The sequence below is a fragment of the Gopherus evgoodei genome, chromosome 3 (assembly GCF_007399415.2).
Source record: "Gopherus evgoodei ecotype Sinaloan lineage chromosome 3, rGopEvg1_v1.p, whole genome shotgun sequence".
Classification (NCBI taxonomy): Eukaryota; Metazoa; Chordata; order Testudines; family Testudinidae; genus Gopherus; species Gopherus evgoodei.
The window spans coordinates 154,307,997-154,334,443 of NC_044324.1; the positions used below are offsets into that span (position 1 = coordinate 154,307,997).

Below are 26,447 nucleotides of genomic sequence, written 5' to 3' on the forward strand. Positions count from 1 at the left end.
CATGTAAGAAACTAAGGCTTCTCTTCATTTCCTTGAGGGAATGGAGGAAGAGAATTACATCCTGAAAACAAAAGAAATGAACTATGGAAAAACCACACCAAACCATCAAGAGAAAGTACCAAAGTATCGGGAAACTACACATACCATCAGTACCAACAGAAGACACCCAGAGTTGCCAGAAGCACCAATGTAATAGAGCATATAATAGGTCCTCAGTGAAGCTGGAACAATGTTGTTCTGGTTGTCAGTGAAGATCCTTTAAAGACTGGTCCTTTAAAGATTCTTATATTTGGCTTCTTAATTCCTTTTCCTTTTTGACATATTTAAACTGAGGCACCTAGAAAGTCTTCAAATTAAGCCAAAATCAAGGCAACTGTATTAAAAAAAAAAAGTGCATGTATATCTGACACTAGAGGTATCCTGTTCTCACAAGACAGGCAGTTCTACCTTAAGTCCTTCTGATTGAGTCTCTATGACTGCAACAGTACAGGAGGCCAGTTTGGGAGTTTTTCAGCAAAATTATCACCGTTGATTAGCAGGCTCAGAAATTCCAATTTTAATTAGAAACTTTATTGTGAAATACATTACATAGTTTACATGTAGTGAGAAGTGCTTTCACCATGAGATATTTCAGAACATTGTGCTGAGCAAAATGGCTATAGATTTCCTTGGAACTTTCCTTTAAAAAAACAACAAAAAACAAAAATATCTTCTTACAGAATGATGAGGCGACTTAAAAATATTTTTATTTAAAGGCTATTACTACATTTACCTTAGGGTAAAAATATTTAATGATTCCAAATACCTGCATGTTTCAGAAATGACATAAGTATTTGGCATTACGACCAACAGAAATTTGAGTTCTAAATAATCCTTGAAGTCACTAAAATGTGGAAGAGAAGCAAAATAATGCTAATTTCAATGATCAAATCGTTTTTGCAAAATAAGGCACAGTCATCAGAAACCTCTGAAACTTTATAGAAGAATTTACAAATTCAGATATATTTGTACATATTTGTGAGATTTTCTTTGATAAAGCCTGAAAGATTATTTTCTATCTGCTGCTGAGAGTTTCCAGGAACAAGTCAGAGCAGCAAGGCAACTAATATAGAGAAGCCATGCAAAGAGTGAAGACTGATGCTTATGATGGCATAAACATATCTGCAAAGTAGTTCATTTTATAAATGGAGCATTCACCTGATATCACTGAAGTGGTGACCATCCAATTAAGGGAAAATTAGATGTGGAATTATTTCCTCAAGTAGTGTCTACATACAAGGATGTTCTCCCCTACCCAAAAGAGCGACAAGTATGACACATACAAAGGTCGCCTGATAGTAGACCAAATGTCAGGGAATGTTAACTCCATTTAATTAAACAATAACTACTGCCATCGCAATTTTCACTACTTATTAAACAAAATGAAGACTTCCAAAAATGGTATTAATTGAACAAACAATTACCATTATTTTGGTTGGAGAAGTGCTCAAGAAACCCATAAGATGTAGTGATGTTTCAAGAGGTTGGAAGAAACAGAATTTTTTTAAAATGATTTCTTATTAAAGAATTCAAATGTGAGAAATTTCTTTTTTCAATCAAATCCTTAAGGAACAGTTGCATGAACATAGATAGCACTGTCTGGCCCAAATGACCTCTGAATGCTGAATATGTTTTCAGAATTACCTAATTGGCAGACTTCTGTTTTCAATTTTTATTATTACAATTAAAGTACTGTATCCATTATAATTGAATAATCAAGTTTTGACATTAAAAAAGTCATCAAAATCATTATTTTGACACAGATTTGTATCACATACCAAAAGATAATTTGTATATGTAGTTCTGTGAAATAAATGCAAACACTAAAATATAAAAAAGATTTTAAAAATTAATTTGCAAAGCTGAACTCATACTACAGCTCTGAGGTAAAAAAATTCTGTAAATGAAGAAGTCATGACATAAATGTGGAATATAAAATACATTCTAAAGTATTTTACAGAATGGTTGAGTTTATCATCAGGCACGAGAATCTGGAGGAGAATGATGTTAATGAGAAGCAGTTCACATACAGAACACAAAGCAATAAGTTTAAATCAGACTATTTTGGTTTGTGTAGCCCTTTATTAGCAACTAAAATAGAAGATATTTGTTGTACAACACAGCTAGTAATGGACTATACTGGAGTTTTATTATAATCTAATACAGGATCATTTATAAATGCTTTTTTTTCCATTAAAAAGCTCCCACCCTTTTTTCTGTTTACAACTGGCAACTATTCTGAAAGCTGAGTACATGTGCACAGGTCTGCAAAGAGTGCAAATTTAGGATATGGTAAATGCTTTACGTTATATTTGAAAGGACTGTCTACCACCAGGGCTTTACAGACATTATCTTTTTTTTTTTAAATCACAACGTTTTGACACAAGCCTTCCTTCCATTGGTTTAACAAGAAAGCATTTTTAAATGAGTTGAAACTAAGCAAGGACTACACCTACTAGAAAAGAAGAGAGTTCTATTAGTTTGAGGTTTCAGTATACCCGAAGACCAGGAACTGTATCTTTGTAAGGGCTAGGCTGGGACCCCGTACATAGTATGTGTGCAGGTGGCATCCCTGAGTGTTCGGAGGTTCAGTGGACCATTAGTGCTCCAGCAGCATAACTCACTGAGCTGTCTTGCCAGTTTCGACACTGGCTTGACTGGGCATAATTCAAAAATGAAAAGCTCATATTCATTCCATTCTTCTGGAGCTCTGTTATAGCCTATATGAAAATAAAAAAACAAAAGAACCCAAACACGTTAAGGACAAGTTATTCACAAGACGATTTATGCCACCAGGCTCTGCTACTTGAGTCCCCAGCCCCCTCCTTCAATTGGACTTAGTGTATTTCTGCAGCTCCTTCCTCTCCTCAAAACCCCCAAATACTCCACAGGCACCTTCTGGAGAGACCCCACCTATGTGATTCCCTATTATTCATGCAGAGAGACCCCTCCCCCCCACTTAATCTTTTGTGCAGTAGGAAATTTTTACAAGAGGCAAACTGAATACTGGTGCTTGTAGTCTTTGAGGCAGGTGAACCTTTAAGAGAAGGAAAATGCGAAGCAAGAGAGACAACAAAATGTAGGGGCCTACATTTATTGCTAAATTGTAGAATTATTTTTAACAAAAAGACTCCTGTGACTTTGGTAACGTGGTCAGAGTTACAACATTTAACTTTTTTTTTTTTTTTTAAATATTCTTCCCAATATAGACACTGTAAATACAGATCTTTTCACAGGCCCCCTCCTGTAGAGATTCCTCAGTGTGTTCTCCACAGAGATCAACCTCCCAATGAATAACATCCTCCCCGGTTAAAATAAAAAAAGAATAATGTCCCTCCCGTTTGTGTTTTAAATTACATTTAAAAATACAGGACTAAACTCACCAGTACTGTCTAGCTGGTTTGCATCAATCCAGCAATGCTATGAAGCAGCCACAAACCCACTGTGATCAGCTAATTAAGTCAAGTTTACAGCTGCTTTGTATCCCCAGAGGAGCACACAGTAGCCAAAATATAACAGAGAATCTGGCTCATAATGGCTATTAATTTGGGAGCTAGTTCAGTAATGTGCGGGCAACTCCCCTTTGAAATATTGTCGGAAGCCACAATACGCTCACAATCACCAGATAAATAATATACAGGCAAACATACTTTCTTTAAAATATATGTGCGACCACTATTGATTCAGGAATTAATATTGTACATTTCACTAGGGATGGGAATTTCAAAGGCATCTAGGAGAGTTAGGTGCCCATTTCACACTGAAATTCAATGGACCTGGATGTTTGTTTATCCCCCTTAGGCACTTTTGAAAATCCCAGCACTAGTAAAAGGTAAGTTAGCCTGTGTCTCAGTCTAGAAAATTACAGAGTTTGAAAACTTGGGAAAACAAACTGGATTCAGACCTCCAGTCTCAGAGGTAATAGACCCTGTAGCAATTTATTGGTGAGAGAAATTTAAACAAATTTGCAATAAGTCAACATTTTCACAAAGAGTGGTACTTACATTTAATAATACCCCAATGGGATGTCTTCCACATATTGTATTATGGTATTTCTTCAAGTAATTGCTAAAAGACACGGGATCTAGCTGCTCTATAATGCTCATACCCTGAAAAAGAGTCAATAGCAATGATTACTGCCTACCTAGTTAAAATGTCTGAGCCTTTTAATTAATGGACATCACAACTACATGATGTGTTTGAGAAGGAAAAACCTCAATTCTGAATCATGGGAATCTCAGTATATGAACATTATTTTCTAATTGTGGGTTTGCCGTGCCCCTATCCCTTATAAAAAGAAGGGACAGGGGTATGACCTTCCAAAGCCGTGAATGATCTGACATCCATGGGACTATCCTTCAAATCTTGAGACAGCCACATAAAGATCTATTGCCTTCCCACCACTAGCTCTGCCTGTTCCCCTGGCAACACTACTTCCTGAGAAATTTTACTCCTATGGGCTTCTGAAGAGCAGTAGCACCAAATACTAGGCAGGCTAAAATCCACGTGTGAAAATAAAACCTAATTACATATTATAAAATTTATGTTTATACAGGCACCAATAAAATCCAACCAGCGTTCCAGGCAAAGGCTGATCTTTCCTTGTCAGCATATAACACATCAAATACATGTAAAATAGCTTACAACAAATCTACCTTACAGCTTCTATCTTCCTCAGCTATTCCCCAGTTGCCTCTTGCCAAACAGCGATAGGTCCTGTCCTACATTCTCCTGTCTGGGAAATGCTTAGTCCTTAAAGTTGCCAACGGGTTAATGAGGTCCAGCTACTGATGGGTCAAGGAAATTCCCCTGGAGTTCAGAACAGGACAGTATGCTTGTCATGGGAGTGGAAATAAGTTATTGAGGGGAGGGGGGGAAGCACATGCACAATATTCATGAGGAAATTCTCCTGAGGTGATTTTTTTTGTTTTGAGTTTTAGGGAAAGTTGGATGGAAAGAGGAGAAATCATCACCCCAAGAGCAGCCATCCTCTCACACCCAGTGAAGTCCACCCATCCCCCACAACAACAAAGCCCTAAACATGGTGAAGGGTCTGCTGCAGGGCTGGGGAGATGACAATGCCACTTACACTTCCCTCAAAACAAAGAATGGCCCATTCTTCCAGAAATGCTGCAATTTTCTTGCTTTCCAAGGGATTTTCAGGAAGGCAAGCTCTGGCCATTAGCATCTCAACTCATCCACTAACTGGATTGTGACCAGCCTGTTTCACATAAAGCTATTCAGTGGTGTAATAAACTTTTGTTCACTACTGACCTAGGAAGGATATGAACTGGAGAACAACAATTCAAAACACAAGATAATCTCCTCAACTCTCTAGTTTTTTGTAAATTTTAATTACTGTACAGCTATGTAAAGTAGAATCAGCTTAATTGCATACCCAAAATGGAATGAGATATGCCAACTGCAACTGTGATTATGAATAGGGCTCCATGTCTGTCATGGATTCCATGACTTTCTGTGATCTCCATGAATTCTGCAGCGGCTCCGGAGCCAGCCGCTCGGGCGACCCCACAGCCAGCCCCATCGGCACAGGCGTAGCAGCCTCAGGGGCAACTGCACCAGCTGCTGCTTAGGTGGCCCCAGGCAGTTGGTGCCACTGCCCCCACCTCCCATTCTCCCCCACGCTAAGATTTAGTCAGGGGCATATACAGGGCCGGCTCCAGGGGTTTTGCCGCCCCAAGCAGCCGGAGAGGGAGGCAGGCGCTGGGGGGGCGGGAGGGGGGAAGCTGCGATCGTGATTGGCGGCAGCTCCACTGCATCGCTTTCTTCTTCGGCGGAAATTCAGTGGCAGGTCCTTCCCTCTGAGAGGGGCCGAGGGACCCGCCACTGAATTGCCACCAAAGAGCCTGACTTGCCGCCCCTTCCCCTTGGCCGCCCCAAGCACCTGCTGGTTGAGCTGGTGCCTGGAGCCGGCCCTGGGTATATCGTACAAGTCATGGACAGGTCATGGGCTGTGAATTTTTGTTTACTGCCCGTGACCTGTTCATGACTTTTACTAAAAATACCCATGACTAAATCGTAGCCTTAATTATGAACAGGAGAACACGTTTTGCAGATAAAAAAAATTAATTTACAGAAACTACAGTGAGGAACAAGATTCATGTCACAGCAATAAGTCACTGAAATATACTGAACTCTATCTGACAATTTAGCAGCTGTCCTCACTAAGTGATCACTGTATTTATCAGCGTCAAATAAGCTGATTTGGATACAAAAGGTATGACCATGGAACATTTAGAGTTTAGCTCATCGTCCCAAACGAATATAAATAAAACCTGCATTCCACGATACATCATCACACATTCTCCACATTTTATCGAAACGTCTATTTTAGCAATGGTTTACAGAATTTTAAAAATTGCACTGGAACTATTTTTTGAATTCTTGATTTCAAAATGAGTACTGCCAATACTGGTTCTCAGGCCACGGTAATATACAGGAGGAAACCCCTGCAGTTTGAGTGAATAAGGAAATACTGCTGTCATCTGGTATTTTGTGTTTTTGTTCATTCTAAATGGCAGTTGCATTAAGCTGTTTAGAAATCTGCAGGCGTCGAAGGAGTCCAGCTGGATATGAATTAGAGAAAAGTGTACCACACAGCTCTGTAGTTTATCATTTGGATACCACAATACCACGACGTATGTAGTACATATTGGTTTACCAAACACATATTAAATGACATCTGCAGTGCCCAGGTGCAATGCAACGGGGAATATCTAACATAACAAAATTCATTTTAAACTCCTGGTTTAGTAATCAATGGGGCTCCTCATATAAGTAAGAGTTTGCAAGATGAGGTTCTTATTTTATATATAGTATTTCATACTATAATGTCCAATAATATTGTATTCAATTATATTTATTGTCAATTTCATATCTACTTTGTTTCTAAGAAAAATAGGACAAGAGTAGAATACACATAGAAATAGAAATGTCCTAATAGTTAATAGTTTATGCAAATAATCCAATTATTTTTGCAGGTCCAACAGTCATTTTCCAAGTTTGCTCACTTTTCTCAGTTTATAACGTATCCAGAACAAAATTTTCAAAAACCAGCAATGATTCTGTGTGTCTCCACCTTTTTGTGCCCAACTTGAGATGATTTTCAGAAGTGCTGGGCATCCACAACTTCAACAAAAGTTAATGGGAGCTGAAGGTACTACATAACACCTCTGAAAAGCACACTTCAAAAGCACCCACAATCAGTGGCTGCTCTTGGAAACTTTGGTCCTAGTAAGGATATGAACTGATGGATTTGTAAGCTGAATCTTATATGTGAAAAAATAAAAGGTGATGGGTTAATAGCAAATAATACTTAAACTAAGCTTCAAGTGAAGCCAGATTCTGATTGCTATTACATGGGTGTTCCCCCGCTGATTTAAATGCAGTTACCAATTTATACCAGCGCAATTGAGGTGAGCAATCTGGCCCTGATTGTGGCAGGCAGTTTTTTCTAGCCATGAGCAGAACAAATTACTCTTCTTTTTTTTCTAAGCAAATGTTCCCCCCACTCTTACATCAGTAAATTGTGGCAAATAATCAGATTTTTTTTTATTTAAATTGGAGTTTTTTTATTTAAATTGGATTTTTTTGACAAAATGCTTTTTGAGGAAAAAACCTATATAAAGATAGTTTTAATTAAGATACATTATAAATCAAAGATATCTTATCATGGAATAGGGATTATAAATTCTAATTCTATAGTATGAGACAATATATTCATGTAATGTTTAAGAAAAGTTTTGTAAATGAGTTCCTATAGTTCATGGATTAGGGATCCAATCTTATGGGATTCCAGGGGCTTCTGTATAGATTATTTAGGTTAATCTTTCTATCTACCGAATGGGACTCACTCAGTGCTCAGTCTAGAACAGTGGTTCCCAAACTTTAATAACATGTGAATCTCTTTCACTAAAATGTCAAGTCTCACAAACCCTGTCCTAAAAATGAATGTTTCCAGGGATTTTCTCCTTTACTGGAGTATAAATTATAAAAGCAGTAATCTTGGAAATATAAATTTTGTTTTTATGACATGTTTATTAAACAATATTTATTATTATTATTATATTTTTATTTTTATTATATTATGAAAATGGCAACACTCTTCCAAGATCTCACTTTTGTAGTTTGTATCACTTTGAATAAACCTGTTGAAAGACAAGGCTCTTATGTTTCATCAAGGAGTATCAGATGTGAAACAACAGGAAGGTATTTAAGAAGCCAACTCAAAGAGCTCCTCCTACACAAGCATTCAGGTCTTGAGCAGTCCAGGCAAACAACACAAGTTACAACAAAGCTTAAACTTGTTCTTCACAATAATTTTAAAAACAATCCTAGCTGCCTATTTAATTTTAAAAACAGCAAAAAATAGCCACCTCCCTTTCAATTTCTTATAAGGTGTCTTGAAGTTTAAATTTCCTCAGTGTGATAGAGATGCTTTCTTTGATCTGCTTAGCTCTTGGAAGTCCAGGGGCTCCAGGCTGCTGGCCCTGCGCTGCCCAGGGTCCTTAGGGAGAGCTCTGTCCACCATTAGCGAATTTTTTCCCCGAGAACCCCCTGTAACATTTCACGAACTCCCACGGGTTCATGTACCCCCATTTGGGAACCACTGGTCTAGAAGATACCATCAGAGATGCTTAGTTTTGCAGTTCTCAAACTGTGGATTTGTTTCTCCAGAACTAATATGCGTGTTAACAGCAAAAATGTTTTAAAATAAATAAATAAATAAAATACAGAGGTGAGAAATAATAGATCTCAACCCTATTGTCCCTCTGAAAATTTGCATACACAGAATCAATCCCTTACCTCTTTCTAAAAGTTCAAGTTTTCAAAAAGTTCAGTGAAATAGAAGATTATTGGGGGCAGAATAGATCTGGACAAGGAGAAGAAGTCTGGAGATAAATGTGACAAGGGAGGGACAGGCAGCAGAAACAAAAGTGAAACTGTTTGAGCAGCATATTCCAGAAGTCTTCAAGTCTTCCTGAGTGTAGCTTTCATTGATTTGAGATCTACCATACCATTCTCTCACAAGAAGAAAAAAGCTATAATGGCAGCAGGCCATAAAAGAGACCCAGTTTGGGAATATTTTAATGAAGTTCCTCTGCCTGTGGGTAAGACAGGCATGCGTGCAAATGCAAACAGTGCAACAAAGAAATGCAAGGCCTCGTTGCCCGAATGAAACAACATCATGAGAAGTGTTCCTTCTCAGGAAGAAGCTGTGTTGAAGATGATGAAAGGAACATGTCTGAACATGTAGGATCTTCAGATTGGTAAACTTTTTTATTTCATATTTCTTTCTTAAGGACTGCCTGTCTTCCTTCTGGACTTTTCTTGAATTCTCATGTTTGGGCAAAAAAGATAGTTGTTACTCTATGGTACTATCATTTTAGATGGAGTTGTGATAAAAAATAAATAGCTGAAATAGGCAGATTTTCCTTTTACAACTTCACCTTTAAAGTAGTAATAAGTGTCAGTGAATGAAATGAGTAATACTCAACAAAAATCATTTAAATCAATTTTGTTTAAATCAAATCCACCCTGCCTGCTGGCTGTGACAGTGATACACGTGTCCCTTATGCCTTATATAGGCAGGGAAATTGACCAGAATAGAAATTCTGGAATAGCCCCCCATTGCGGATACTATTCTGAAATAAAAGGCACTTTAGTCCAGAATATTTACGCTGCTCATGAAGCATATGCTTAAGTACTTTACTAAATAGGGACCCAACTCGAGCAAGTCGTTAGTTTAGGAGTGATGGTTACTATCTTTCCCAGCATGAAATCGGTCTTGTCGCGAAATAAAGTAGGACCCTCAAAAGGTAAAACATAGGCTTTTTTGTGTCTCTCTCTGTAGAGAGAGCTAGAGGGAATAGCTTCACATTGTTCCTTAGCATTTCCATCAGCACTACAGACCTAGATTGTATCTGAGGAAACAGGAGCGGGCTGAGGACAGGATATGAAACTGAAAGCATTCAGACTAAAAGCCGAGGAAACATCGTCGATCTCCTGTATGAGAACACTGCAGCACCATTTCCAATTCCAAAGATGCACAGGCTGCACATCTACTACACAACCGCTGAAGAAAATTTCCGAAATTCATATGAAATTAGGTCGATTTTATAGAAGTCGATTTTAGAAATCGATTTATACAGTCAATTGTGTATGTCCCCACTAAGCGCATTAAGTTGACGGAGTGCATCCTCACTACTGTGGCTAGCATCGACTTACGGAGCAGTGCACTGTGGGCAGCTATCCAACAGTTCCTACAGTCTCCACCGCCCATTGGAATTCTGGGTTAAGCTCCCAATGCCTGATTGTTGCAGGTGGTTTTGGGTACATGTCATCAGTCGCCCCTCCCTCCGTGAAAGCAATGGTAGACAATTGTTTCGTGCCAGACACCAGGGCGATTAGAAGAGCACAGCAAGGCGTGCTGTGCATCAGAGAGGCTTTGAAAACCAGTTTCATGACTGGCCAGGCTTTGGAGTGACAGTTATGTGTGTTTCTTCTTGATGAAAACCCGCCCCCTTTGTTGGTTTTAATTCCCTGTAAGCCAACCACCCTCTCCCCTTTGAAATAAAGTAACTACTGTTTTGAAACCATGCATTCTTTCTTTATTAATTACAAAAAAAATGAGACAACGGACAAGGTAGCCCGGGCGGGGTGGGGGAGGAGGGAAGGACAAGGCCACATTCCTTATTGTAGCCACACTAAAAATCAAACTGTTTGAATGACAGCCTTCTGTTGCTTGGGCCATCTTCTGCAGTGGAGTGGCTGGGTGCCTGGAGCCTTCCCCTCTTCCCCCTCCCCACATGTTCTTGGGCTTCTGGGTGAGGAGGTTACGGAACATGGGGAGGAAGGTAGGCGATTATATAGTGGATGCAGCAGGAGTCTGTGCTCTTGTTGGCTTTCCTGCAACTCCAACAGACACTTGATCATGTCCGTTTGCTTCGTTAGCCTCAGCATCACGTCCCGCCTCCACTCTTCATGCTCACTTAATTCTTCCTGGCCTCTGCCACTGAATGCTTCCATGCATTAAGCTGTGCCCTATCAGTGCAGGAGGACTGCATGAGCTCGGAAATCATGTCATCACGAGTGCGGCTTTTTTACCTTCTAATCTGCAATAACCTCAGGGATGGAGATGATAGGGGAAGTGTGAAACATTCTACAATTCTGGGGGGACTGCATGGTCACCTGTGCTGCTAAGTTTGTCACTCTGACCAAATAGGAAATGAAATTCAAAAGTTCCCGGGGCTTTTCCTGTGTACCTGGCTAGTGCACTGGAGTTCAAAGTGCTGTCCAGAGCGGTCACAATGGAGCACTCTGGGATAGCTCTCGGAGGCCAGTACTGTCAATTTGCATTTATGCTACCCCATATTCGACTCAGCAAAGTCGATTTTAGCACTACTCCCCTCGCCAGAGAGGAGTACAGAAGTTGATTTTAAGACCCCTTTAAGCCCATGGAATGGGGTTGGTTGTGTGGACGCATTCATTTTAAAATCGACCTAACATGGCTAAATTCGACCTAACCCTGTAGTGTAGACCAGGCCATAGAAAAACAAAGTCTCGTCAGGGACCAAAGTTTCCAAGCTCTGTTAACAGACAGGAGAAAACAGAACAGAGATGGGGATTCCATATAGAGAGTGCTGTTTGTTTACAAAGAAGTTGAAATTCAATACAGGAACAGGGTGTCACACATTCAAATACTGGTTAGAAAAGAAAGATGACCCTGAGGGGAACAAAACCAGCATATTACCATGGAGTATATTTTAGTTTTTAGTTTAGTGTAGTTATTTACTTCTCCTTTAATTTATCTAGTATCAGAGGGGTAGCTGTGTTAGTCTGGATCTGTAAAAGCAGCAAAGAGTCCTGTGGCACCTTGTAGACTAACAGACGTATTGGAGCATGAGCTTTCGTGGGATGCATCCGATGAAGTGGGTATTCACCCATGAAAGCTCATGCTCCAATACGTCTGTTAGTCTATAAAGTGCCACAGGACTCTTTGCTGCTTTTAATTTATCTGTTTGCGTTTGCTTATTTTTGTGCTAGAGGCTTGTTTTATACTACTTTTCGCCTAAATGGAGGAGTTCCTTTTGGGGTTCATCCCCTTTGCCTCCGGGATATGCCAGGATCTCTGGGATTTAAGCATTGCCTCACCCGTTAGGAGTCTATCCCATCAGTGATGCACATTCTGAGTGTATTCACTGGTTGGGGGGGACACACATCCCTGAAATGTGTATTATCTGCTCAGCCTTTAAAAACAGAGCTAGAAAAGATCAGGAGATTAGATTCAGGCTCCTGATAATAGAGCGCTCCTTCCTCCCAGCTTCAGATCCAGGCCAAGAAATACATCCCATACCTGGGTCTCTGAGCAAGCATAGTGCCCCATCAACCTCCACATTGTATTTGCTTAGGCCTTCATAGGAGAGATCAGTGGTGGATACTGGGAAGACTCATAAGAAGGGGAATGCTAGTTCTCATAAAGAGCCTATTTCAAAGCAACTCCTGTCTCCTCAGAAAAAGACCATGTTGGAGACTTTATGTCCCAGTATGAGTCTCTAGGTTCCTTTGGTACCAGTACTGATTCTAGGACTTCATGCTCTTACACAGGGGTGTTGTTAGGTGTTGATCATTGTAGCAGTGGAGATATGTCTATATACCAGAGACACTGGATTTGAGACTTATTAGAACAATCCATAGCTCACAAAGTCCTCCGTCTTCCCCTGCGTGCACACACTTTCCCCCCCCTTTTTCCTAGACTGAAGAAGAGCTCTATGTAAGCCAAAAAGCTTGTCTCTCTCACCAACAGAAATTGGTGAAGGAAAGGATATTACCTGACCCACCTTGTGTGTGTCTCAAAAAAAGTACAAATCTCTGGTGGATAGGGGGCTTGAAAAAAGGATAATTTTTTGCAAATGTTTCCTTTGCAAAAAATTTGATTTAATTGATTTATTTAATAAAGTTGTGGAGAATTCAGTTGTCCTCTGAAGAGTAGTTATGGTAAATTTGAAGTCTAAATTTAATTTTTAAAGTGTGGAATTGATTCAGTTTTGCTAGAAATGAAAATTCCAACATACATGTTAACTGGAATTATTACTGACTGATCCATAACTTTGTAACACTGTAGAGAGAGTGATAAAATTGTTGCTGTTCAGGACATGTTGAACTTTTTTTATTGTTAAATGTTGCCTGTTGCAGCCTTTCAATTTCTTTCCTTGGAAACATCCCTGGAGCTTTTTACTTTCCATGTCTGCGCTAGCCTCTTCCTTTCCCACTGTGCAGTTTCCTTACCGTGGGAACACCAATCCAGATGAGGACAGAGGTTTTTTAACCACTTTGTCAGTGGGGATATTTTCCAGTAAAGACTAGTGTAGACAGGCCCATGAGTGAGAATCTGTTGACATGGGCATCTTTTTAGAAAAGGTAATTAAAGTATGGGAGCAAACACAGTTAGCACAGGGTGTGGCATATTTAATTGAGTCACTGATCTACTTTGTACTGACTCTTTTCTTTGGCAGTTACTCAGCAAAGTCGGTATAGCATTTTTAATAATTCTGATGAAGTGATTTCTACTATACCATGGTTGATCACTATGAGAGTAATTTTGTAATCTTACTTTTAGAGGGAGAAAACTAGAAGATTCTAAAGCTAAAATCTGAATGGTAGAAGTGGTCATGCTACATGCTCCGTCTCAGGCCAAGACACTTGAGAAGAAACAGAGAGCAGTTTGCCCTCATAGCCCTATATATCCTTGATATGGGGCACAAGGATGTGAAGGGAGCATGCACAGACCAAACGGGCACTGCTACTGAAAATCTCTGATCACCTGAAGTGAAGCACCCATAGGGACACAACTCAAAGAATGTAAAAACAGGAAAGTATTTAGCATATTTTCTCTGTCTTTTAACACCATATGACAGCCATAAATAAAGTTAGAAGCCAGCCTACATGACCATGTATCTTCCACAGCACACCAGTGCTTCACAGACCATATACACTGGAGTCACATCTTACGCAGCGGTTAGGTTCTAAGGTCAGCGCATAAGAGGAAAAACGCATATAGTGAAAATTACTATAAAGTACAGTACCTAATCCCCGTAAGATGTGACTGCACTGTATACACAGTATACACTAGAACAGGGGTCCTCAACGTATGGCATGCATACCAAAGGTGGCAGAGGAGCCAATTTTTTTTTAGTGCATGCTGAGCAGGGCCAGCAGCGGGCTGGCGGCTGGGACCCCGGCTGGCAGGAGCCGGCAGCCGGAACCCCAGACCCTCAGCGGGCCCCGCTCAGCCCATGTTATTTAAATTGTTACTTTTCTCTCCTTTTTTTTTTTTGCCAAGCATGTATAATTGAATTCGTGCAAGTTAAATGCGCGTGTGATGCAACTCTTCTGTACTGAGAACCTCTGCTCTAGAAGAACCCTACTGGTTTCCAAAGACCATTTTTCTCCCACTAGAGAATAATTTAGATCTCTGAGATTCAGAATAGACCTAAGCCCTCATGTATTTTTGGGACAAAGAAGAACCTGGAATAAATACCCTTTCCTCCTTGACACAGTAACATGGGCTCAGTGACATTCTCTGCAAGGAAGTATTGGATTTCCTGCAATGTATCTTCGTGATACTGTTGAACTTCAGTGCATTTCTTATAGAGAGGCAGTTGAAGTAATTTTTCTTAAGCAAATTCTGTGGCTCCCCCCAGAAAATGATGAGGACATATGGATCTGAGACAACCATGAGTAACTGACACAAAAGGCTTCTAGCGTTCCTCCAGGTCCTTCAAAGTGGATACTGACTGACTGATCACTTCAGTACCTTAAAAAAACCTAAAAGGTCTTGCTGCTTTTGGGAAATTGACCTGGGATCATCCAGGTTCTCTTGGAAGAGAGATCAGAAGCTACCTGACTTTTGTGTATGGAGCACATCTAAATCCAGACCCAAATATAGGCTGGATTCTTTGGCCAGGTCTGCACAAAAAAGTTAGGTGGGCCCTACTACATTGCTTAGGGGTATGAAAAATCCACACTCCTCAGTAACGTAATTAAGCCGACCTAAGCTCCTAAACACACAGCACTAGAGCAATGCAAGAATTCCGTTGACCTAGCTATCACCTCTTGGGGAGATGGATTAACTACAGTGACAGGAGGGTCTACACTTAAACCTCTACAGAAACGCAGTTGTAGATGTAGGCAGGGGCTTTTTCCTTCCATATTTTACAGTAGAAGGAGAGGATGTGGGTGACAGTCCCAATGGAACACAAGTGACTTTAGTCTCCTTGGCCAATGTGACCCCTACTTTTTCCCCACGATAGCTGCATCAAATCTATTGAAACTACTAGCAATAATATAGGTATGATCCCTGTCTAATGAAACTAGCACTATTACAAATGTAAGCTACCAAAACTTTTATGTTCAAAGTCATAAGGTTTATTGCTTCCCCTAACTACAGATATAAACAGAAAAATTACATTGAGGGGATTTCGAGCGGTCAGGCAAGCATTTTTTCTTATAAGGAATATTTACATAATGTGACAAGAAGGCCGATGTTAGTATGGTGGGTCCTGCACTTTTCTTGGCAAGGGGCTAAGATGCCACACCTTGCCCCTGCTCTTGGGGCACCGAGGGCTCCGCTACTGCCCCAGGAAGGTGGTAAAGGAGGGAAGCAGGAGAGGGGGCTGGGTTTGCTCCTTACTCTGAGCCCCAGCCCTCTCAACTCCTGCGGGTTCTTACCCTCATCCTCCTTGGGTGGGGTACCTTCAGTCCTTAAATGCTGGGTGAAGGAGTCTCCCTCCCCTGCTGGGGCAGGGTCTCCCTTACTTTGGTTCTCTGATCTTTCAAGTCTTACAGCACACCTCCAAGCTCCAGTCCTCTCTCCTTCCTCCTTCTCCATCTGCCTGAAGCAGGAGGGGTTTATTAGGTTCCTGAAAGGTGCTCCAATTAACCTGTAGCCACCCTCCCTAGACTAGAGGGAACCACACCTTAATTAGCCTGGGGTTTATATATTTCCCCTCCAACACTCTACCACTGCGCCCTGGCCCTCCTGCATCACAATAATTACATCACTATACATTGTGCACACTCAGTAAAGTGTATGATACCAGCTGCCAATATACTGACTACAGTACAGTGGTTAAAAACCCTTTGTATGTCAAGTGAGAGAGAAAAAGCATAAATCAATAATGTATCAAATCTTGAATATTTTCTTAAAGAGATTCTAGAAGCATTCAACGTCATGTGAAGGAGAAACTTATTAGACAATTAATTGCCTCAAATCTGAAATCTTACCATTTTATCTAGGTGCTCAATGGATCTATAAATCTCTCCTTGGGATTCATCATAGTAACTGTAACGGAACCTTTGACCTTGAAACAAAAATCATGTACAAAATAAAAAGGGACAGATTAGTAGCTAGGACACTCCCCAAAATAATTTCAATTATAATGAAAAGCAAAGTACTCCTGAACCGACTCCTCTGGTAGCCAATCTAACGTAGAATCAATTGTAAATCAAAAATTGGAAGTGATGCCTTTAAGATATTCATAAAGGAATGGTATTTTCCATTATATCTTTCTGTTCCATTGAAGTCATTCCAAACACCACCACAGAACCTCACCAGAAAACAAAAATTAAAACTATACCACTTAAAGTGCAGTTATACTTTGAAAAATGACCATGTAAAAATGGCATTGTGTGGTTCAATGTTAATTTCCTACCAATGACTTCATATCAAATTTGCTCAGTTTACAAGTAAATGGACGGTTTTTCTCACTGACAGCCCTGCAAAATCAATTAGGAATCTGAAAGTTATGATGCTCTCTCTTGCCTACACGCCAGAACCAGTAATAAAGGGTGTGCCTTTTTGAAACAGTCCCTTTATCAACCATAGTCACACATTAAAAAGCTATATAAACAAAGTGTTATTGGTTAATACGACAAAATGGAAGTCAGAAAACTCCTAGATTCTGACTCTGCCACCAACTCTTGATGTATGATCCTAAGCCAGTGTTTCCCAAACTTGGGATGTCACTTGCGTAGGGAAAGCCCCTGGCAGGCCGGGCCGGTTTGTTTACTTGCCGCATCCTCAGGTTCGGCCGATTGCGGGCTCCCACTGGCTGCAGTTCACTGCTCTAGGCCAAAACCGTCTATTATTTACTTGTAAACTGAGTAAATTTGATATGAAGTCACTGGTAGGCAATTAACATTGGACCACACAATGCCGCTTTGGGAAGCAGCGTGGGCTGAGGGACATATTGGCCACCGCTTCCTGCAGCTTCCATTGGCCTGGAGCAGCGAACCGCGGCCAGTGGGAGCCGTGATCTGCCGGACTTGCAGACAGGGCAGGTAAACAAACCAGCCCGGCCCGCTAGGGGTTTTCCCTACACAAGTGGCGTCTCAAGTTTGGGAAACACTGTCCTAGGAAATTCACATCTGTAAATAGGTATAGTTACTTCCATCATAGGGATGTCGGCATGTTTCATAAATCAGTTAACTAATTTTGTGAATTCCTTTTAAATCCACAAAAGAACAACATAAGAGCAAAGAACTACAATCACCGTTACCAGGCTGTAATAGTGCAGAGAAGCATGTAACACACACCTTCACTACCTCCTTCTCCCAACCCACTGATAACTCAAAGACTGACAAATTTAATTTTACCTAATTTTCACAATAAAAATTCACTTTTGGCAGAAAAACATTTACGTTCAAAGGATAAATTTACCATAAAGTTCTAAGCACCAAAGAATGTTTAATGAAAGGGCCTGCTCAAATATAGCCACAATGTACCTACCACATTGCGATAATACAAAGAAAACCTGCAACTTACCCCAATGGCAGAAGTCAGAAGAAACCACAAAGAGATTAGTAGGATCTGCTAGGTATTTACTGAAGAGTTTTCCAAATTCCTGTTCTTTTGACTCACTCAGTGCTCCAACCAATACTGGAACAATGGTAAACTCGTCCTTATGGCTTATAAACAAAAGAAAAAAGATTTCATATTTAAAATATTAATTTTAAGAATAGAGTTCTTCTTCAAGGTATGATAACTGAAATTATAAATCTGCCCCTTAAAAGGACGCTATTAACCTGAAATGTAGTTAATTAAAAAACACAATTAAAAATAGCTTTAGATACTACACCTTCCCCAAGACCCCTGTCAATGCTTGCTATTTTGCAACATTTTCTTATTTTCAAAATCTTTTTTTCTCTCCTTAGTTGCAGTGTGCGAAAGCCACAAAACCAACAGAAGAAACCAACTCTATAGAGGAAACAGCAAAAAAGAGTGACTGTGGACAAAATCAAAGAGGGAAAGTCCCCTATGTAGAGGAGCAGCACAACGGATACACACCACTGAAATTGTACTTAAGATGCAAGATAGGACGTAAGTGATGCTGACCTTCTACGCCAGTTGTTCTCAATCTATTTATTCTCAACCTATTTGTTACCTGGGCCGCAGGTTGAGAACCACAGTGCCCACCCCACCCAACCCCTATGCCCAGCGCCCCTCCACAGAGTGGGGCCAGGAGTGGAGCCCTGTGGGGGGGGGGAGGGGCAGGGACAGCCACTGGACCCTGTGGGTTTTTCTTTACTCTCTTTTAGTTATAGTAATCATAGGGATCACCTGCAACAAAAGTAGCTATCAACTGGACACTGATTTTTAAATTGCCAAAAGTACATACAAATTTTGGAACCTCAATAGAAAACATCTAAAACTATTCAAACTTTTTTTTTTAACTGGGTAAATGGTTCCATGAACCAGTCACAGAATCCTAACATTTAGAGACATGGAAGACTTATTATGTCATCTCTTACATATTTCAAGGCAGGACTGTTCCCTATTGTACATTTACCGTATTAGTATTTTGTCAAGTCTTTTACATGTATATCTCCGCATGGGAGATTTAATTTTATCTATCTTTGCAAATAAAAATTCACTTCTGGCCTTTACAGACTCGTAGATTTCACTGTCAGGAGGTTTTCCCCAAAATTAACTGTATTCATGAGTCAATATAGAATACTAACTACTTTCTACAGGATGGTCAGAATTGACTGTATTCACGAGTCAATATACAATACTAACTACTTTCTACAGGATAGTCAGATTTGATTGCTCAACTGCTTGCCCTGCTCCCAGTTTCCTTCCTATCAAGAAATCGCAAGTCTCTAATTTGTATTCTTAAATTTTTCTGTTAAAAAATTAGCATTCTCCCACCAAAAGAGGATCACTTCTTCCTATTGGAACACACATGCAGTTCAAATGTATAATTTTAGTTGATGCAAAATAAGCATTTAGCCATAGTACCTTTCCATGGCTTTAGCAGTATAAGGCAAATGCATTTCAATACTGTGTTCATCTTCATCGGTCTGAAGAGACATACGCTCAAACATTCCAGTCTTCCACAATTCTCCATAAACTGAAAAGATTTAAAAATCTATTAAAATGCTTCATTAAAATAAATTTTTATCAAAAATTACATTACAGCGTACCTTGTTAGAAGTGGCACAATAAAATAATACTTCCTGCCTCTGGGGGTTACGATCACAGAACATTTTCCGTTGTAGCTTTCTAATTGAAGTGCAACTTGCATTTAAAACCAAATTCCAACATTTTTAATTAAGTCTGTGTCTTATAGTTAAGAATGCATTGTGTAAAGCAGTGATATCTTTAGCATCTTCAATATGCTTTCTACAGTCATTACGGTATAAAAGATTAAAATTGTACAAAAATATATTAAAACGTGTACTCATCCACATAATCTTTGTGATTTTAGATTTCCACTAACCATATGAATCTATATTGGTGAGGAAAAAGTTGATCGAATGAGCTGCTGCTGGATGTGTACATTTATTAATACAGCACCTTAGCCATTGGCCAAGGCACAAAACACAAACGGCTGAATGTGACAAAAACAGTTCTCTACCTGTTTATGAGGTTACAAGTATTATCTTGCACTGGTAATTTATGGACTTTTTCTTCTAAATACATGTCCCGCCCCACCCACCCAAAACCTAGGGCTCCTAGGTGTTGCAGTAATACAAATAATTAAAAGAAAACAGAAATCTGAAAGACGCAAGCTTACTATATACATACTCTTTTGATCAATTCGAAGATCATACAGAGGTGTTCTATATATCTCCACACTGGAAAGTGCACATCGAGAAAGGGGCACATGATGGGAAGGCCCAAGAATGAAAATTTTCCGGCTAGGATAATTAATACAAAAACCAAAATCAGAACAGCTGTACTCCCACAAAACACTGTGTTAGAAACAAAAAAAAGTTGAAAAAGAACACGATAAACTGAACTAATTTTGGGGGGGGTTAAACTGGTGGCTAATGGAAGTGCTCTACTTTGCCAAGAGCAAGAGCATGATTCAATTCTTGGTCACTTAGGGTCTGATACTGCAAAGTGCTGAGTGTTTGATAGGTGATTTTGAAGCTGGTTCAGTAAAAATTGGTCACAGTCACCTTAAACCACCTAAAACAGGGTCTGCACTACAGCACGAGCCACTTTTAAAGCCTACTTTAGATGATGAAAACTAGTTTAACTGAGCTGATTAGAAAATATCCCTAGTGTAGTGCAGGCCTTTATTGACAGATGATATTTGATTCTCCAGTTAGTGATGAGTCCAACATGAGTCCCATGCTGCACACCATCTTAAGTAGCTGAGGGCACATGCCCCCCACTGAGGGTTGGGTGGTATGTTTATTATCAATTACTCAAAGCTTCTTCTGATTCACATTACTACAGTTTTTCCTGAGTTTGATTTAAGCAAGCTGCTTTTTTTCTCCAATGCTCTAGTCTCCTTCAAGCACTCTGTTATCTGTGAGTCAGTTACATGAAAAAATTACATAGACCTGCATGTCATTAGCATACTACTGGCACTGCAGGATTTGTCTTCTTGTGGGCTACAGGTAGTCATTTCACCAGGTCTCTGGTCCTGATTAAAGGTCAGTCTTTCCTGCCAAAGAAATTTTCAGAAGCAGTCTTGCCTTTGCATGGGAAATCTATGATAGTGCTTCAGCAGGTAGATACCACCAGTTCTGTTGTGCTTTGCTTTTTGTGCAAGCAGTGGTGGAGCAAAGCAAAGGAAAAAATGCTGATGTGCTGCATCAATCCACTTTGAAATCTATCCAGAAAATACAGCTCCTCAACTGAGGCAGAATGAGATGCTCTTGCAAATTTTAAACAAGCTACGTGGTAAACAATAAGTGATGTAGAAAAAAAATCGAGCAATTTAATGCCATTAAATCTGGGAAGAAGAACTTGCTCTAGAAATGTCAATGCAGAAAACATACCCGTATAGTGTTATCAATTGTTTTCCTTTAAAAAAGTTGTTCTCATTTTGCTCAAAATATTTCAGAAAGAATCAGAATAACTTTACTACTTTGGAACATAGTTTGCTTTTTTTCTGATAAACTACTGATGAAACAAAAAAGAAACTAGTTTATTATTTCTAACACTATCTATTTTAAAATATCACTATTTAGCTTCAAAATGCATATTTGAATCAAACACTGAAGATACTTTAAATGAGAACTGATTGTTAATACGTGGCGGAACTTCTGAAATATGCTGCAACTAGCAAAATACATGCAGATTTTCATTTTTTAAACTACAATAACTGGCCCTATGGTTCAGCAGGCAACTGCAGACCAGCTTTGTGCCTGTGCATTTTCGGAACAAGTACAGTTGGAACAATTAGTAACTCCCACTGACTTCAGTGATCATATACCATTTTTTCCACAGGACCTCATTCTGTGCACAAGCTGGACCTACTTTCGGGATGAGTCACGGTTGTATAGTGAAGGAAGCTATTGTTTGTAGGACTCCTGCCTCATTTGTTGCAGGAATTGGAAGGTTTGTACCTGATTGTAGATGTGGGGAAAATGGCAGGCCTAGGTCCTTAACCAGGGGGGAGGGAACAGTGGACCTAAGTCACAACTGAATACGGGGGACAACAAATGAAAAAACAGAGAGGTAAGTGAAAGTCATAGGGTAAAAATCAGGGAACCAAAAGGGGACACTGAGCAGAAAACACTTGACAGCACCCATCACTCTTCAAAGGCATCTCAGGAGTGAGTGGATGCCACCCAGAGGAACTCTGCCTGGAGGTGTCATTGGACAAGGAAATAAAAGTAGGCCCCACAGTTGCAGAGCACCCCCTCACCCAGCCAGCTTCCTCTTCCTCATATGATGGATAGTCGTCTTGGCCAGTGCCAGGAGGAGGTTGAAAAGTAGATCTCATGACTTAGTGGGGTCACAGATGGGGTTTGCCAAAATAGAGAGGTGCAGGGAGATTCTGGAGGAGCTAAAAGAGGGGCTGCAACTTGATGTAACAGATGTGTACTAGGGTCTCCCTCTTGCCACAAAAGGGGCAAGGGAGTTTGTGAACCACACCAGGTACACGCCTGTGCTTGTGGCTCTGTGAAAGAGCTTTCAGCTTTGGAAGGTGCGCAGTAAATGAGGCCAAGGATTGCAGGAAGAGAAAGGACTGCCTCATTGTTAAGGTAGCCAAATGCTGCTCTGGAGAACTGGATTCTATTTCTGCCTCTGCCACAGAGGTTCAATGTCACTTAACAAGACTTTTCAGAAGTGGTCACTAATTGTGTTGTACAGGCAACCTTAATTCTGGCATTTTCTACCTTCTGAGTTCTGACTTTGCACCAATGTTCTTTTAATGTAGTTTTTTTGTGTAATTATACTTATAGACTCCTGGAGAATTTAAGACTGGATATCTTCCTAAAGGATATTTTCTCTCTCAACCAGAAGTTATGGGCTTGATGCAGGAATTACTGGGTGAAATTCTATGTCCTGTGTGATGCAGGAGATCAGACCAGAATAGGGGTTCTCAAACTTCATTACACCATGACCGACTCCTGACAACATTACTACATGACCCCAGGAGCGGGGGGCCAAAGCCCCACTGCCACGGGCCAGTGGGTCAAAGCCAAAGCCCAAGGGCTTCATTTCCAGGCTGGCAGGGGGCCTGTAACCTGAGCCCTGCCACCCAGGGCTGAAGCCCTCGGGCTTTGATTTCGGCCCCAGGCGGTGGGGCTCAGACCCCAGCAAGTCTAACACCAGCCCTGGTGACCCCATTAAAATGGGGTTCCGACCCACAACTTGAGCACCACTGGACTGGAAAATTGCAATGATCCTAAAAATCTATGATTATACAGGGCTTGGTCTAACTTCCACTGAGGCCGATGAGGGTGCGTCCACTGATTACGAAAGGGAGCTGGATCAAGTTCACATAAAGAGCTACCACTGAATTACTCCAGTTTTGTGCCAAGTCCACTTTCAATGGAGTTACACTGTAATAAACAGTGTGTGTGTATATATGTAAAAACTGAAATATTTAGTGCTACTTACGTAATAGTAGGATCCACTTGTTTGTAAGCATGGGCTGCACATGACCCACAGTAGGTATATCCAGCATGACTACAAAACATTAACATTTTTAACATTAACTTTTAGGTTTAAGACTGAGAACAAGTAGCATATTAATATTAGCAATCTAAAAAGAAAAACTTGTTAAGAGAATGATCAAAACAGCAACTTGTGAAATAAGAGTTGGCAAGTATTAACCAAGGCTGACACTTTTAAAAGGCAATATGAGGTATATGTGCGATGTGCTGGTTACAATATATTCTAAAAATTTATTTTTTAAGACGTTCCACTCTTTTCCTTATGAAGGCTATTTAAAGTAGCAACAAAACTGACAGCTTATTTGAAAATGGCAAAAGAAATGGAAATCTTTGTAAGACAAAAAATCTAAATAAAAACACAAAACTGAAGATTAACTGGCCCATGACATCCCAGATATACTGTACATATTGTATTTACTACTATTTATAGGCATTGTACCTTTTATTGCTAAAGGCAGCCCCTGGCACTAAGTAAATTGTATTACTTATCTAAGATACTATAACAAATCCATGGTCACCTAGGTTTTCAAGTTTGTCAATATGCTGCACACCATACAACTATACATCATTAGAACTTTGTAGCACACTGAGTAATGAACAACAAGAAGGTGAAAGCAATACCTATATTCTAGCACTAAAGGAATATTATATGTAATGGGAAGCAAGTGGGAAAGGAAGTGAGGGGATGTACCTTGGCAATGAAAGAATATATCTACCACATAACAAATGGGTGTGGGGAAACTTAAGGAGATCAATCCTACAACAGAAGTGGTCTATAAGCATCTATGCAGAGAGAAGATATCCGACAGTATAGGGTTCTTTAATTTAGGAAACGCATAACAAACTCCAATGGCTAGAAATTGAAGACAGCAACTTCAAACTGGAAATAAGAAATTACCAGTGAAAGCAATTATACCTTGAAACAGGCTTACACAGTGAGTTGGAAATCCCTTCAGTCAAGAGGGTTTATCTTTGTAAAAGATATGCTACAGTTCAAATTATTGGGCTCAATGGAGGATCACTGGGTGAAATTTGATGGCTGTTATGCAGGTCAGAGTAGATCACAGTGATTCCTTGTGACCTTGAAAATCTGACTACCTAGTCTGTAATTTCTCTCTACACCACTTATTTCATTCAATGATCTCAAACCATTTTTATTAAGGAAGGTAAGCATCACTGTTCCATTTTACAGGGGAGAAAGCAGAGACTCTGATAAATGAATGATTTGCCCAAGGTCACAAAAAGAATCAGTAGCAGGGCTGGAAACAGAACTCAGTCTAGTATCTGTCCACTTGACCACACCGTCTTCCATAATGTTAGCAGGATTTGGGTTCAGTTTCTTACTGTAACTTCTGTGATATCGTTATAAATATACATCAAGTATTACATTTAAATGAAAGTCACTATAACCAAATTACCCTACCTTGATATATCTTTTCCATCTCATAGTAAGCTGGATTGGCCTCACTCTTTTATTCTGTCACCTTATATCTCCTGTGCCAATTCTACCTTAATGTGTTTTAGAAATGACTAGCTGTTATTTTTCCAATCTATCCTGCAGACAGGAAACTATATAGGGCTGCATGGCCAGTCTAAGATTTTATTGCCATGTTAATAGTTTTAAAAACACGGCTAGGCTTTTTGCAAAATAGCTGTGCTCTTTTTATTTTCCTATTTGCTATGTTACTTTGGTAGTTCAGACACTTGCACAAGTGTTTAGAAATTTTGCAGTAACTGTTATTCCTGCAAACAATACATTTTTATGGCTTTCAGTGTCTTTGATGCTAGTATAGATATATTCTCAAAAGTAATAAGAATATACTCCTGACCAAACTACAACTGTTATTTCCAGTATCTGTTCACCCTCCCTATGGTTTGCACTAGAAGTGATATTCTTTGATCTTTGCATGGGGCCACAGTTCAGTCAGAATGTGCTCATTGCTTTCATAGAGACTGAAGGGACACAAGGAAAACTGGGTTAAAAGATTTCTACAGCCTGACATTACTTCACCACTGCAGTTCAGGTTAAGAACTTTTACAGTATTTAGTAAGGGCATGATCTTTCAGGGTATTTGGTTCATGGTCCTGCTTGACCATTGAAAAAAAACTATTTCATGCATTACCTAGAAGTCTAGAATTCGTCAGTGTCACTGCTCTTTTGGAGGAGGAGGAATATTAATAAACCACTTTTTCCTGCTATTTCAAATGTCTGAAGAGAATTAGCATTTGAGCTTAACATAATATACTTGTTCACAGCCCAAAGAGTAATTTTTTTGAAAGCGTGGTACAAAGTCTATTTAATCATTCTGAAAGCATTTTTCAGAAGCAGACATATGAAGCACAGTCATACAAAGATACTTTTAGAACCCAAATCAAGTATTATTTAAAAAACATTTTAAACTGAAATTCTTCCAAGAAAACAAATGGAAGCAAAAAAGGATAAACCTGAACTGATCCACAAGTCAAAATCCACATTAACATAAGATGTTTACAGAATCTAGGTAGCCATTATTAATTATTATTATTATTAATGTATCAATTCTGTACTTGGTGCTATACAGACAAAAAAAGAATCTGACGACTTTGCAATCTTTATACTATCACTCTACTAAATCACCTCTGAACTGGCTTGTAGGAACAAACTTTTTTCTGGGAAAAGGAATGCTTTTACTATCTCATCTGTCCACAGAAACTAATAATCAATCATATACTGTACACAGGTCTTATGCCTCAGTTTTCATGATATTCAGAGTATTTTCAGTGGTTTTCAAACTTTTTGTATTGGTGACTCGTTTCACACAGCAAGCCTCTGAGTGAGACCCCTTTATAAATTAAAAACGGGGGGAGGGAGGGATAATTTAATAGGGGCTCAGGGCTGTCAGCCCAATAGAGCTGACAGCTCGTGACTCCCATGTAACCATCTTGCAACCCACTGAGGGGTCACGATACCCAATTTGAGA

General features: G+C 39.8%; 1 protein-coding gene across 2 annotated transcripts in view; it reads right to left on the bottom strand.

The window, feature by feature from the left end:
• Window positions 1-551: 551 nt before the first annotated feature.
• The window catches only part of MEMO1 (mediator of cell motility 1), a 56,473-nt gene continuing 30,577 nt past the window's right edge, over window positions 552-26,447 (bottom strand). The window contains exons 4-10 of one of the 2 annotated variants that reach the window (XM_030557048.1): window positions 23,432-23,500; window positions 20,150-20,262; window positions 19,361-19,472; window positions 17,885-18,027; window positions 16,345-16,421; window positions 4,044-4,148; window positions 552-2,759 (exon numbers count right to left, since the gene is read on the bottom strand). In XM_030557048.1, the coding sequence (XP_030412908.1) occupies window positions 2,628-2,759; window positions 4,044-4,148; window positions 16,345-16,421; window positions 17,885-18,027; window positions 19,361-19,472; window positions 20,150-20,262; window positions 23,432-23,500 (751 nt within the window). In that variant the 3' untranslated portion in view covers window positions 552-2,627. The remainder of the gene's footprint in view (window positions 2,760-4,043; window positions 4,149-16,344; window positions 16,422-17,884; window positions 18,028-19,360; window positions 19,473-20,149; window positions 20,263-23,431; window positions 23,501-26,447) is intronic. The other variant, XM_030557049.1, reaches the window with a different exon arrangement.